Source organism: Temnothorax longispinosus, chromosome 2 (genome assembly GCF_030848805.1).
Source record: "Temnothorax longispinosus isolate EJ_2023e chromosome 2, Tlon_JGU_v1, whole genome shotgun sequence".
NCBI classification, from domain to species: domain Eukaryota; kingdom Metazoa; phylum Arthropoda; class Insecta; order Hymenoptera; family Formicidae; genus Temnothorax; species Temnothorax longispinosus.
The window spans coordinates 1,975,344-1,988,954 of NC_092359.1; the positions used below are offsets into that span (position 1 = coordinate 1,975,344).

The following is a 13,611-nucleotide window of genomic DNA, read 5'->3' on the forward strand; positions in this document are numbered from 1 at the left end:
TGACAATATTCTCATTTTGATCCATTCTGCAAAATTGTGAAAAAAAATGTTATAAACCATCCTCTTTTTTCCATATCCGAGAAACGTTAAAATTATTTAGTCATGACCGTGCTGTCGAGATTGTTCCTCGATTTGTCGCGGCGATACGGACGTTGTTCCGTCTTCGCGCGTCGCGGATCTTCGAAAGTTCCTCCGATCGACGAGCGGAAGGTCCAGAGAGTCGAGAAGAGCGCGAAAGGATCGACGAGACGGGAGAAGGATGAGAATGGGCAAAGGGGCGATGAGGCTAGCGATGTAAGGGTGTGCATCATCGGCGGGGGAGTGACGCCTCTCTACACCGCGATTCTCTTGAAGCAATATCGGATTATCAAGAGCATACGCCTGGTGGACACGAGGGACTCCACGTCGGAGGCTTTGACGGACGCGTCGCACCTGGAGACCAGTCCTCGTATAGATTACTTCCGGAAAAAGGATATAAAGCGGGCCCTGAGGGAAGTAAGAGCCGAAAGGAAATACCGATTGCACGGAAACTTTTCTTTATAGATCCGTTGAAATAAAGTAGCGTGAAAGGAGAGAAATATCGGGCCTAATTTAGCAATCTAGAAGAAATTTTATTTTAATTTTTTTTAATAAATCTAGGAGCTTAATAATCTAGAAAATTTAAATTAATTATATATAACATATATATGATATAAAATATAAAAACATTGCTATAAATATACTGAAAAAAAAAAAAATGTTTAGGCGAACATCGTCGCGCTCATGGACGAGACGGACGTCGGCGCGGCGGGCAACGCGGTGACCCGGGAGCAATTCAAATCGACGGCCGACTACGTGCGTCAGACGACAGATCGGATACTGCGCTTCTGCCCGGACGCCGTCGTGGCCGTGTTCGCGCGTCCCGTCACCGCCACGCTCGCCATGGTCTCGGAGATCTTCCGGTGCTCGGGCTGGTGGAATCCCGACCGGATCGTCGGCTCGACCGCGATGTATGGCGGACGGATCGAGGAGGTGACGGCGGCCATACTCAACCTGGAGCGTGCGAGCCTCTCGGTGCCGCTGGCCGGCGGCGCCGACGCGCGAACCGTCGTGCCGTTATTGTCGCGCGCCGTTCCGTTCAACCAATTCACGAAAGTACGAACGAGAATTGTAATCGTGGAATTTTAATTTTTAATCTCAGTCCGGTAAAGTTCTTCAAGTACAAATTCAAACGCTGTCCGCCACTTTCAGGCTGATTACGACGCGCTTTTCAAAAAGCGTTCAAATTCATTTAACATCTGCGGAATTTATTAATGCAAAAATTAATTTTATTCAATAGTATGCACAAATTTGTACGTACAAATGTTGTTATTACTGTAATAATATTTAATTCTTTGAAAAAAAAGGACTGAAAAGTTTCTTCCTAAAGAAAGAAAAAACGAGCTTTTTAAAACACAGGATGGTAATCTTGTCTCAATTTCGCGTGAAATTTTTGTTTCTGTTTTATGTGACAAATAGGAGAAAACCCGTTGCATCAATCTAAATAAAATAGTCATGTGTTTATCTGTATATAGGAAAAAAAAATTAAAATTCTACTATATATAATTCTTCCGAGTTCTTTTAAAAACTAAAATTATATAAATTACTTTAAGGAAATCGAGTCATCTTTTTATAGCACAGATATTAAACGCACAAAGGTCAAATTAACGCATTTCTACTACAAAGAAATATCTCTTTGCAGAAAAGATACGATGCGTTAATTTGACCTCTTTTCTCAATGTAATTAATTTATATAAAAATATATTTTCATTCATTAATTCAGTTAACAATGTTTATACAGCTGCTATCGTATAGTATCACTTAGGTGATAATTAAGTTATACAATTCGCGCGTCTCTCTGTATAACAATTAATACCATTAATTATCAGGTGCAACGCAAGACTCTGCTGCAATCGTTTCGGGCCGGTGACGAGGAGGCAGGGACAGGGCTTCCCGGCGAGGGCCCATCGTTATCGTCTGGAACGGCCGCTGCGAAACTGCTGATCGACCTCGCCGCCGGTCTAACTGGACATGATCACGTCGTCACCTGTGCCTACGTGCGATCAGATGTCCTACCGCTCTGCCGATTTTTCACCAGCGAGTTGGAACTAGGCCCGGGAGGCGTCAAGCGAAACTTGGGCCTGCCAAAGATCTCGGCTGGGGAAGTACTCCTGATTGAGCAAGCGATACCCCTGATCAACGAGCACGTTGACATGGCGATAGCGGCGGTCCGGACGGAGAAGACGCGCGCGAGAACGCGGTGAACGACTCCCGATTATCTCCTCCAATTTCGAGAAATCTATTTCGGTACAATTAATGAGAACTGCGCGAATATCTTGGATCATGTTAAAATGTGTTTTGTAAATTTGTTGCGATGTATATTTAATTATACCTCCGCGATACGTTTCGTCCCGTGTAAAGTAAGACCTCGTTTTGTCAGGATTTATAAATAAATATCGCGCGAACGAGAAAAGATCATAGAATTAAGATCTTAGAAAAGCGAAGATGCGTTTGGGTTTCACGTCGCCAATTAGGGAAAGAGTGAGCGATTAAAACCGATCTTTTTAATCCGGAAATAGGTATCTACCTGGGATGATTTTTACACCCCAATAACTAAGAAATAAAACGTCACAGTAATTTTATAATGTGCTTCTTTCGTTTTTTATATTTTAATAATATTTTCTCTTTACATCTTAATATTTTGTTTCTTACTTTTTTCAGAAAATGTCGAGTAAAATTATATATTGTCTTTAAATATCTACTAATAGATTATAAAACAATCAAAAATATGCAATATGTAGTTATAATAACACTGGCTTTTTTAATCAAGGTGTATCAGGGTGTAAAAATCACCTTAGGTGACCAGTTATGCAATTAAAAAATCAGTCCGTTTCCCGGTTAAGAATTACAGAACAGATTTTACCAGGTGTTTGCGATCATCTTTGCGAGTTCTGAAACTTAATTATCTCGCGGGGGGGAAAGTGACTTTGCGTGTATTCATTGTATTTGCGCACATGCGACACAGCTCGCTCACGCATGCAAGCGTGTTGTTTTGACACGGTGTTGATCAAACACTAGCAATCGCGGATGACGGATGATTTGGCCATGTATCAATACCAGTATCAATGTATGTAGTTAGTAGTATCGCTTATCAGTCGGACGCGTCTGGCCGTTTCGTTGATGTTGCGGGGCTCGTTGCAGGTTGCCATGCGCGCGCGCGCACTTGTCATCCACCCTTCTCCGCGGTGTCGAGTGCGTCGAGACAGCGCGGGGTATTATAGCTGGCGAGCGTGGATCGAGCGGAGTCAGTGAGTCACCAGTCGTTCGTGAGGTACCGTTAAACTGGGAATGAGACGCGCATTGACGCGCATTTCTCTCGTCCCCTTCACGCAGGCGGAACTGCGATATTTGCGCGCACGAGTCGCACAGGAGTGTCCATTGTTCGAGCACGAGGCGTGCGATGATTCCTTGAGGCACCAGGGCCTGAGTTTTTTTTCCCCTTGTAACGCGATTCGTACGTCGAGCCGAGTATATAGCTTGAACTATTCTGAAGGGACGCAATCATGTGGAAACCCTTCGAGGCTGGCAGCTCGCCCGTGGACTGGTGCGAGCGCAACTACAACATCTCGCCCAGCATCGCCGAATTTATGAACACGGTTCGTATTGCGCGTTTGTCGTACATCTCTCTCTCTCTCTCTCTCTCTCTCTATCTCTCCTTCGTGTTTCTCCGGTCAATTTGGAAATTGGTTCTACCTGGACCTGGATGAGAAGGCCCAGGTATTGGTGGTTCTGGAGTCATTGATAATTGCGATTCAGAATTGTAATTGAGAATTTACTCCGGAAATGTGAGGGACTTTTCCAGGAACTTGAGGAACGAGAGGACAACAAAAGCTTTTTCGTTTAATACTTTCTAAATTAGTCACAAAAATATTCACTGTTGAGATTTGTACTAATCCAAGTGGTAATTGGTTTCCAGCTTTTTTCTTTCTGAACAGGTAGTTTTCTTGCACGAGGCAGATTCCACTTTTTATCAAAAAGTGTATAGGTCAAAGTTTCACTGAAATGCAAAATGTACCTGTGATAAATGGTTTTGAATTTCTTTTGCACTAGGCAGACCGATTTTTTGCTACAATAGATAGTTTCCTGCACAGGCAGATTCAACATTTATATTTATGAAATGTCAGATAATTTATAGGTGAAAGGTTTTTTGGTACGAGGCAGATTCTACATTTGTCAACAAATTTATAAAATCAAAGTCACCACAGAAATGGAGAGTAACCTTGTGATAACCGGTTTTCAGTCTTTTTTGCATGAGGTAAACAATTATTTGTTTTGCTGTGACAGATAGTACAGATTCCACATTCATAAAATGTCAAACAGTTCATGGGTGAAAGTTCCATAGATCCCGAGATAATGCTTGTGATTGAATAAGAAAATTATATGTTATTCTATACGAGCAAAATAAAGGATAAGTAGCTACGTTATGCGCACGGCTATTTCTCAATTTGAAATCTATTTTTCCTGAGCAAAGACACCTGGATATCAATGATTATTGAGTCACGTGAATTAAGATGCGATTAAATTATAATTAAACGAGGACTTTTTTTTTAGAGAGTGAAACGTACAAGCGGACAACAAAATCTCAATGTCCGGTACTTTCTAAACTGGTCACAAAGGTATTTAATGTTGAGAGTTGCACCAAGACGAGATTTCCAGTTTTTTGTTGAGACAGGTAGACTTTTTGCTCGAAGCAGATTCTAAATATGAACGTGAAGTTCATAGGTCAAAGTTCCATAGATCCGAGACAAAGTTCGTGTGTTTTGTGATTGCGAATAAGAAAATAGTACTACGCATAAACGAGACAAAGGATACGCACACTAAAAAGATAACGAGATAAAAGTATGTTTATACACAAAGGCGAGAGAGAGAGAGGGAGGGAGGAAGGGTACCTATATAATTGATTTGTATCTTGATTTTTATAAACATCGTTTCTTATCTCTGATAAGTCTCTGGTACGACGAGATTTTATCTTCTCTTATTCATCCAGGAATTAAACTACTAGTATATACGCAAATTGAAAACCATGTCATCTGAAACTAAATCTCGCATTTTAGAACGATGGAATGTGATTATTACATTTTCTACCAAATGTAGTTTTTTACGTACAAATGTACAAGAATATTTTTTTGCACAGAATTATATCAATGTTAAATCACGATTGATTGCATTGTATAAATAAACAAAGATGTAGACAGATGAATATAGAAAAAAATGTAGAAAGATAAATACAACAGAGGTATATAGAAAGAGAGCAGTATTTCATTGTTAACTTATCTACCGTTCTTATTTTTTAGTTGAGCAATGTGGTCTTCGTGTTGCTTCCACCCGTGCTCATGCACCTATTTAGAGATTATGCACGTTTTGTGAATCCAGGCATTCATGTATTCTGGTTCTTACTGATGGTAGTTGGGCTTACTAGCGCATACTTTCACGCTACTTTGTCCTTGATAGGTGAGAATTCCAAATATATATATCCCTTAATAATTTAAGAATAGCGTGTCACGACAAAAGGAATGGCATTTAAAAGTATTTGTCGAGATACATTTGCTTAATCGGTGAAATGGATAATTGCGTAATAGCTAATGTTGTGCATATATGCGATAGGTCAACTATTAGATGAATTGTCTATTTTGTGGGTGTATATGGCAGGCTTCTGTATATTCTTTCCCAGAAGATATTTCCCCAATGTCGTACATAACGACAGAAAGCTCTTCTCTATATGCGCAACGTTGCCCACTCTAATCGCTACCGGCTTGATCCTGATACATCCGGCCGTAAATGCTTTCGCATTGATGAGCCTAGGCATACCGGCGTTCGGATTCTTGGTCATGGAACTGAAGAGGTAAATTTCTTCGTACAGGCATTCGATATAGAAATTATACAGAGAGAGAAACTCCGATAATGATTAATGTAACGGAGTCGTAGGGATATTATATGTATCTCGATGTAGCAGTCGTAACACGGAGTACACGTTGTAACGGTGTCTTAAAAAATTTGAAGGACTACCTCGATAAGAGTATACAGACTAGGATTGCGATGCGGCGCTGTATGGATACTGGCGGTATTCTGTTGGCTGAACGATCGTCTGTTCTGCGATACCTGGCTGAATCTGAACTTCCCGTATCTCCACGCGCTGTGGCATCTGTTCATCTTTATCGCGAGTTATACCGCAGGGGTGCTTTTTGCGTATTTCGCCGTGCAGGATGAGAAGCCGCACCAAACGCCGGTGCTCAGGTATTGGCCCAGAGACGACTTCGAACTCGGTGTACCGTACGTGACTATTCGTAGTTACATTAATACGGATTACAATATGAATATATAGCTCTCGTAAGAGCTCCGAGATCGTTAACATCGTAACGTATTATTTATTACGGTGAAGTATATCTAACATTTGAATTTTATGCAATATTCATGCGTTTAAATGCGCAGATGATGTGTGGTGTTCCGTGATTTATAAAGATATAAATTTTATCATATTTGACGTCGTATTTTGTTTTAAAGAATCGATTATAAAGTCATTAACAAGAATTGAATTTTATATATCGTGTAAGAAAATAAAAAAATATACAAGAAATTTCTACACAAGTGCATTGAATACTTAATTCAGTGATAATTTCACAAATCACTAAATGAGCGCGTATGTAATACTTGACTTGAGACATTCTAAATTTACTGCTACTCTAAAGATGCTTTTTATTTATTTAACATACGAGATTATTGAAAATATCAATGATTAAGTAAATTACATGTCCCATAGTAGCCTAATATTTCTACCTGACAATTAGCATTTCCTCTAGTGATATTAGTTAGTAAAATGTTTCTCATCTAAAAGTCTGGAACAGATTTTTCCAAGAGAGTATACAACTTTACAACGGACATTTTCGTTTCATTGTTACAAATGATGTAATAAGTTCTGTACATAATTGAAAGCAGCGTACATAAAGAAACGAAGTGATTCCCCATACGAGTAAAGATTACAAAATCGCAGATATTTATGATCATATATGTACATTAGCGAATTAGAAATTATTTATGGAATAATTGTGATATGCACTCTTGTTAACTTTTTTACAAAGGACTATTTTATAAATGTGCTTTAATACAAATCGTATCAATCGTTATTAAGAATATCATACGCATGCGTGTGTATTTTATATTTTAAGTACCGGATAAAGCATGAAGATATAGCATAAGTATACTTAATAATGTCCTATTAGTTAATTAGAATAGAATCTCAAGATTCTAACAACCGTCTTAGATGTGAGACTACATATATATATGTGCAATAAGGAAAAAAAATGTTACGGGTGAAGCATTTATTTTTTGCCATATTGTAGACTGTAACTACAATTCTGGTTTAATGAAACTATGGCAAAACTGGAATGTGTTGAATTGTATTATATAAATGTAATAAAAAATACCAAACAAATATCAAAGATAAACAAATCTGTACAATTAAATGGTCTGATTAAGGAGATATTGTAGTTTAATCGTATTCCCCTCTAAAAAACATCACATTTTTATCAGTTTCGTGGACCTTAACTTCATACAGTAATGCGGGGTTCGACATGTGCGTCTTTAGCTCATCGAATATATAAACAGCGATGTTCTCGGTCGTTGAGACAGTGTCTCTGAAGTAATCTACTTGCTTGTCTATATTTTTATGATCCATCTGATCCATCAGCACCTTCTGCATACAGTCTTTCAGGTCCTCCAAGTTCATAACCATCCCTGTGGATGAATCGACGGGTCCACGGACGGTTACTTCCACTGTAAAAGTGAATTAATCCTAGCTCGATTTTGTCTAATCAACAAGAAATTTAATATTGAAAATTTAAAAGTTGAAAATAATTAAAAACAATGGCGTTCAATCTTTTAATAAAAACATCAATCTTTTCCTTACAATTTCTATCAAAAATTTATGTGTTAAACAATTCTAAATTAGACAGCATTTTGAGCTTTCGCTAGGAAAAGAGAAAAATACATTCAACAAAAAACATCACTATTTTTTTCAGACACTTTGTGCGTACTAGTATGTAAGATAATTAGATAATGATGCAAATTACCGGTATAATTGTGACCATGGCCATGCTTGTTGTTGCATTTTCCGAACACACGTTTATTCTCTTCATCACTTAGGGACAGGCTAAAATTAAAATTCTTTAGATCGATGCTTTGAATCATCTTCCACGAATTCTTCGATCAATTCAGAGAATCAATTTTTTTCCCTAAGAAACAACTTAATATATCTTTACATAATACACGTATATATTACATAAACATTTATTATATACTTTTATATATTTGTTTCTATATAAAATCAATTTTTAACTCTCGATAATAGACGTGAAGGACAGAAATCAAAATCTCTCTCATTCTTTAAAAAAATTAACTAGAATGTGAAGTTGAAGTTCGAGAATCGATTAACTCTTAATTAGAGAGTTTCTAAGCGACTGAAAGCAAAGAATTCTTTTCGAGAATGACACTTTCTGAGAAGCAGCTTTGTTAAAGTCTTCAAGCGAATAGCTACTTGATTTTTAAATTTGTAATTAGAACATTGCAAGGTATCTGAGAAATCGAATGTTCGCAAATGACGTGCTCCGTCGAGCATTCTCTCTCCTCGAGGATGACTCTTTGTACTGATCGTGAGATCACCGGCTTGGATTCGTACCTGTTCAGGCGATGGCAACAGGATATCTGCGCCTTCCGCGTCAAGTAAGCGATCGGCCTTCTGTTGCCAAATGGATCCATTCTCAACGGGAATACGCGAACATGGAGCTCCGGGATATGTCGTAGGCGATGAAACAAAGACGTTCCTCCCGGATGCGCGGTGGATTAATCAAGGCTCGCCGCAACAGCTGAAAATCGACGTGGTTGGATATTAGAGTAGTCAGAAATCTCTGTGGATAATCATCCATAATTATCCAATAAAAACCACAGTATAATGATAAATTAAAAATCTATTTCAGATAGCCAAACTCCTGTGAAAAAATAGATTTTACGCAGCGTCTGCTGCAAATTTTGTCGGCAGGATGCCAGTGAAAACATAAAACCTGCTCAGCAGAATATGATAGCAGATTGACTGCGTAAACCAAGCAGAATTTATCACTTCATATTTAAATATCGTGTATATATATGTATTTTATATATGTATATGTAATATACAAAATGATTTTTTCAGTTGTTCACAAGAATTACACATATACATATACATATGTGTGTGTAATTCTTGTAAACTAAAAATTAAAAAACCATTTATATATTATATATATTTCTAATTATATAATTTAATTAAAGAAAATTAAAATACACTAAGTATTTATATATCATATATAACTTTTGAAAAATTAAAAGAAAATTTTTTACAAAATCACAGAATGCTAGAAATGACTAATTATGCCGACATTAAGTGTCAAATGTTAATTGTAAAACTCGTAATATTAAATCATTTTGACAAACAACCAAAGTTTTCATAATACTGATATCATATCGACATTATTTACAATATCGAGAAGCAAAACCGCGATGAAAAAGTGTTATTTACGTCGCTTTTTCGTCTTGATTATTATCGGTCGAACGATATTTACAAATAGTTGTTTGAACGTTGACTCAACGTTCCATTTCGAAAGCAAATATCTTTCTTCCGCGAGCACGTGGAGTCGTCTTCTTCGTCTATTTTTACCACAATCGCTGCGCAAATCGATCGTAAAGACACGCATATCTTTTTAATTAATCGTTCTAGTAGCTATTTTCCTATTGGAAACATGGACAGTGATATTATAGAAAAATATTACACCAATCTAGATTACGTCAAACCAAGGAGTAACAAATCTGTGAGTATTCAGATCCACGTACGAAAACAGATTGTCAAATTGATTGCGAAATTTACCATTAAAAATAGAGAATCTAATCTAAGGTTTTGGCATTTAAAACGATCCGATCATGTTCGTTGAAATGAGTAATGCTGTTCCTTTACATCCATTTTCAGGAAGGGTCAATATCCGCTTTAACCAGAAATGTGAAATTGGAGGGTGACAATTTTTTGGATAGGTAAAAATACTAAACGAACATTTAAGTCTTAATGCGAACGACGCGACGAAAGTCACAGCTAAAATCGCATTTATCTTTGCTTCTGTTATTTTTAATATTTGCTTTTTACATTCGTAGATCCTTAGACACGATTAACTGGATGAAGAATAACATCGATCTTTTCCAATCTGTCTGTAATCACAGAGATGTACCTCGATATATTATACACTTTTTATATGCTTATCCTACAATGGTTAAGTCTCATGACTTCACTTCTGGTAATATTGCACCTGCAATTGTAAAGACATCTCATTATTACTCACTTCTTAACATTCATCTTGTTTATAACTAATAATTTTTTTTTTTTTAGAGAAAAATAAGCACGAAGTTTGGACGACAATGCTGACGCTTCTTAGTTATTGTGCAAAGCCGGAGATTCAACATTTTCTTGAAACTTACCTCATGTAACTATCTCATTCAAATTCGTATCCCGTTATTACTCATTAAATATATTAATCGGTCAATATATATTCTTTTTGTGTTGAAATTAATATTATTATACATGTCTGTTTTCGGACGAAGCTTTTCGAAAGCCTTTGTACATTGTTCTTAAGAAAATTCGAAAAAGAATTAAATGAATTATCAGCAATTTCTCTTTTGCTCTATGCTTTAAACGTCATTCGGAAAATTGAATTAATTTTTGAATTAAAAATGTATCCAACACGCAAAAAGAGTTTCGAAATAGATCGATATATTATTTTTCTATTTTAGCAAAAAATCATCAGCAGATAATAATCTATATGGAGAGTATAAAAGCCTACTTTCACGTAAGAGAAGAAACATATTTACAATATAATTGAAAAAAATACATTTTTGTCTCTCGCGTAATCAAGATTTTCAATATTTTAGATATGATCATTGAAATGATACTCCTGGAAGATGCGGATTTATACGCAGTTATTTACTATTTAAAGATATCTGAAAACTGTCGATATTTAAGTAAAATATGGGTACCGCAATCGATAAGAAGCAATTTTTTATTCCTTAGAAATAAATATTTCACGAGTCTCAGTAGTGCCATTCGTATATTTAAATCTAAGCAAGAGTTACTTACACCTCCTACATTTTATAAAGTAAACGTAACGTCCGTTTGGTCCGAAGATATGACGGCTGCGAGAAATTTAGCGACATCCTTAGATGTATGTTCCATTTAAATTGTACAGCACAGTATCATCAAATTGTTTCAAACGCTATTAACGATATCTTCTTTTTTTTAATAGAGAAACATTATACTCATCAATACGTTGGATTTCTACGAAAGCATGACGACGATGCCTCACGTAGAAATATTCAAAATTTCGCTGCACAGACATCTCGAGTTAGATGAAAATCAACATATAATAAACACGATAAAGCCTGTATATAAACCGGGCAAGGAATACCCTGACGTACCTAAAAACCGTCACAGTCTTCTGTTTTACGACGGTACATGGCAAACGCCTGTGGAAGGCATGTATTGGCCAAATAAGGACGTACTCACGGCGAAAGCAACAAGGTACAAATTCACATAACTCGTCTAACTTTAACCGTCGATAAATCTTGAACTTCCGAACACGTTAACAACGAATTTCAATAACAATTATATATCCGTAATAGATTTCTTATTTATAATATTATTCTAGCGACGACATTGGCAGATGCGTTGTATCAGCTAGGAAAGGGTTCGAAACCTGGAGTAAGTGGTCCACTGAATCCAGAATGAAAGTGTTATCCAAGTTCTCGTCCGCATTGAAATACAATGGGTATGTCCGGCTATCCAGTGAGCAAAAACTGTCGCGGTAGGACAACGGATTGGCAGCAGATTTACTCAGATATTGCAACACAGATCCGGTGTCACCTGTGCGTCAAACTTGTGTTTTGCCAGTACAGCCTGCCGATATAATCTGATGATAGAGCATTGACAGAAATGAAACAGAGATTTTGTTACTTTATAAACATTTAAATAGTTACAAAACGGCAGATTCCGCTCAGTTTCTGCGATTATATTCTGTTGGCAAGTTCTGTTACATTCTTCTACTGGCATTCCGTTGATAAGAATTTGCAGCGGACACTTTCAAAATCTTTTCTCGACAGATTTGGCTATATTCTCGTAATACTCGTTACAAATTTGATCTCTTCTCTCTTTTCAGTAAAGTCAAATTGTCAAAAATAGTACAAAAATGGACAACGTTCCCACGTCTGTACAAGGATTCATTGATTCCTCAATATCCGCCGCTGTGGGTGACGATCATAAGAATCCGCAAGCCGAAGGGCGTCATCACGCTCATGGAGCAGAATGAAACGGATCTGTTTCGCAAATTGGCGCAGAGCTTGATCATCGGCAATTCCGTCATCGTGATATGTACCAAACAGTCGTGCGATCTGGCGCCGTACTGCGACATGTTTTCGACATCTGGGATACCTCCGGGCGTGATAAATCTGTTATCGTTCGAAAACGTCAAGTCCCTGAGCGAGGGTTACAACGCGTCCGAGCCGAGTGATGTATATCGCCAGTTTACCGTGAGCAAGCAAATTGGAATCATCATCTACTAGAAATTTCAACGATGACGTTCAATGATGAGGCTGCGAAAAAACACTGACCAGACGCGCAAGGTGTAAATGGATTTTGACATTGCGATTTTATACGAAAAGACGAATTCTGTCGTTCACCAGTCGATTTGCCAAAATAAAGGTTTATGATTAAGTAATCTTGTAGATCATTTCTGATCAAGTGTTGCGAAAGAATTAAGAAAATATGCGTCATTCGATCATTGGTTAGAGGCACGTCATAATTATTGTATACGCCGTCATTTACGCTCTAATTTCACGTTTGATAGCTCACGCGCGTTACGGAAAAATGTTTCTCTTGCCCTCACACGGATTTCCAATCCTTCGCGACATTCGGAAACACTTAAAAACATCGAACCTGTCGAACTGTCAACCTCAGCTTGCATGGAAGCGCCTTGAACCTAACCTAACTTAACTTAACCTAACCTAACCTAATTCGTGCCATGGAATTTAGGCCCTGCGCACAATTTGGAGCATATTAGAATAAAAATATATATTAGGATATATAAATATATAGGAATAATTATGTAATAAGTATGAAATATTAAGATATATAAATTTAAAAATATTCCTATATGTCTTTACAATTAAATGTTGAACATAGAAAGAAGAGGAATTGAAGATGCAGAAAGTTCAGCTACGGAGAATAAATTTCTTATGAATATAAGATTTCTTTAATTTCTTAACTTTTCATCTCCGATGTCTATTTATATTAGAATTATACATCTATTTCATTTTAAACGCAGAAAGTATATGCTGCAAAGAATGGACCTAAAGCCGATCGCGCACGATGCGATTTTTATAGCGCAACTCGCGCGCCATTGGCTCGGGATAATAAGCGACAGGCCGGCTCCACATTTCGAAGTTTCCGGAGTTCGTGACCTCTATAGGCTCTAT

At 37.3% G+C, this 13,611-nt stretch overlaps 4 protein-coding genes and 1 long non-coding RNA gene across 12 annotated transcripts; 4 read left to right on the top strand and 1 right to left on the bottom strand.

Moving 5' to 3' along the window:
* Positions 1-566: 566 nt before the first annotated feature.
* On the top strand, positions 567-3,141 carry LOC139808677 (malate dehydrogenase, mitochondrial). Its single transcript, XM_071770922.1, has 2 exons — positions 567-1,134; positions 1,908-3,141. Exons 1-2 carry the CDS (start codon positions 763-765, stop codon positions 2,280-2,282), a joined length of 747 nt encoding a protein of 248 aa, XP_071627023.1. The 5' UTR covers positions 567-762; the 3' UTR covers positions 2,283-3,141.
* Positions 3,142-3,318: 177 nt separating this feature from the next.
* Bwa (alkaline ceramidase) lies at positions 3,319-7,461 on the top strand. Its single transcript, XM_071770921.1, has 4 exons — positions 3,319-3,674; positions 5,373-5,529; positions 5,683-5,920; positions 6,079-7,461. The coding sequence occupies exons 1-4, from the start codon at positions 3,582-3,584 to the stop codon at positions 6,398-6,400; spliced, it is 810 nt and encodes a 269-aa protein (XP_071627022.1). The 5' UTR covers positions 3,319-3,581; the 3' UTR covers positions 6,401-7,461.
* Purple (6-pyruvoyl tetrahydrobiopterin synthase purple) lies at positions 7,380-13,137 on the bottom strand. 8 transcript variants are annotated; one of them, XM_071770931.1, is made up of 5 exons: positions 12,118-12,298; positions 11,838-12,037; positions 8,750-8,936; positions 8,145-8,224; positions 7,380-7,848 (listed from the first exon to the last, which is right to left on the bottom strand). In XM_071770931.1, the coding sequence occupies exons 3-5, from the start codon at positions 8,827-8,829 to the stop codon at positions 7,565-7,567; spliced, it is 444 nt and encodes a 147-aa protein (XP_071627032.1). In that variant the 5' UTR covers positions 8,830-8,936; positions 11,838-12,037; positions 12,118-12,298; the 3' UTR covers positions 7,380-7,564. The 8 variants fall into 8 exon arrangements, with proteins under 8 accessions (XP_071627032.1, XP_071627033.1, XP_071627030.1 ...); XM_071770932.1 differs by having other exon boundaries at positions 11,838-12,050; XM_071770929.1 differs by lacking the exons at positions 11,838-12,037; positions 12,118-12,298 and adding an exon at positions 13,073-13,137.
* Positions 9,623-10,142, top strand: LOC139808686 (uncharacterized). Its single transcript, XR_011730925.1, has 2 exons — positions 9,623-9,911; positions 10,067-10,142. It is a non-coding gene; the product is annotated as an uncharacterized lncRNA (long non-coding RNA).
* LOC139808666 (uncharacterized) lies at positions 10,150-12,699 on the top strand. The gene is made up of 7 exons (XM_071770892.1): positions 10,150-10,385; positions 10,478-10,571; positions 10,879-10,934; positions 11,017-11,306; positions 11,388-11,662; positions 11,790-11,909; positions 12,297-12,699. Exons 1-7 carry the CDS (start codon positions 10,160-10,162, stop codon positions 12,697-12,699), a joined length of 1,464 nt encoding a protein of 487 aa, XP_071626993.1. The 5' UTR covers positions 10,150-10,159.
* Positions 13,138-13,611: the final 474 nt, after the last annotated feature.

Bases quoted from the DNA above. Each gene is read 5' to 3' on its own strand.
- LOC139808677 (XM_071770922.1), top strand. From the start codon at position 763: ATGGACGAGACGGACGTCGGCGCGGCGGGCAACGCGGTGACCCGGGAG. The intron at 1,135-1,907 runs GTACGAACGAGA...ATTAATTATCAG, and splicing joins CGTTCAACCAATTCACGAAA to GTGCAACGCAAGACTCTGCT.
- Bwa (XM_071770921.1), top strand. From the start codon at position 3,582: ATGTGGAAACCCTTCGAGGCTGGCAGCTCGCCCGTGGACTGGTGCGAG. The intron at 5,530-5,682 runs GTGAGAATTCCA...TATATGCGATAG, and splicing joins CGCTACTTTGTCCTTGATAG to GTCAACTATTAGATGAATTG. The intron at 5,921-6,078 runs GTAAATTTCTTC...AAAAATTTGAAG, and splicing joins TTGGTCATGGAACTGAAGAG to GACTACCTCGATAAGAGTAT.
- Purple (XM_071770929.1), bottom strand. From the start codon at position 8,829: ATGGATCCATTTGGCAACAGAAGGCCGATCGCTTACTTGACGCGGAAG. The intron at 8,225-8,749 runs GTACGAATCCAA...TTTTAATTTTAG, and splicing joins TGTTGCCATCGCCTGAACAG to CCTGTCCCTAAGTGATGAAG. The intron at 7,849-8,144 runs GTAATTTGCATC...TCACTTTTACAG, and splicing joins CCATGGTCACAATTATACCG to TGGAAGTAACCGTCCGTGGA.
- LOC139808666 (XM_071770892.1), top strand. From the start codon at position 10,160: ATGCGAACGACGCGACGAAAGTCACAGCTAAAATCGCATTTATCTTTG. The intron at 11,307-11,387 runs GTATGTTCCATT...TTTTTTTAATAG, and splicing joins ATTTAGCGACATCCTTAGAT to AGAAACATTATACTCATCAA. The intron at 11,663-11,789 runs GTACAAATTCAC...ATATTATTCTAG, and splicing joins CTCACGGCGAAAGCAACAAG to CGACGACATTGGCAGATGCG.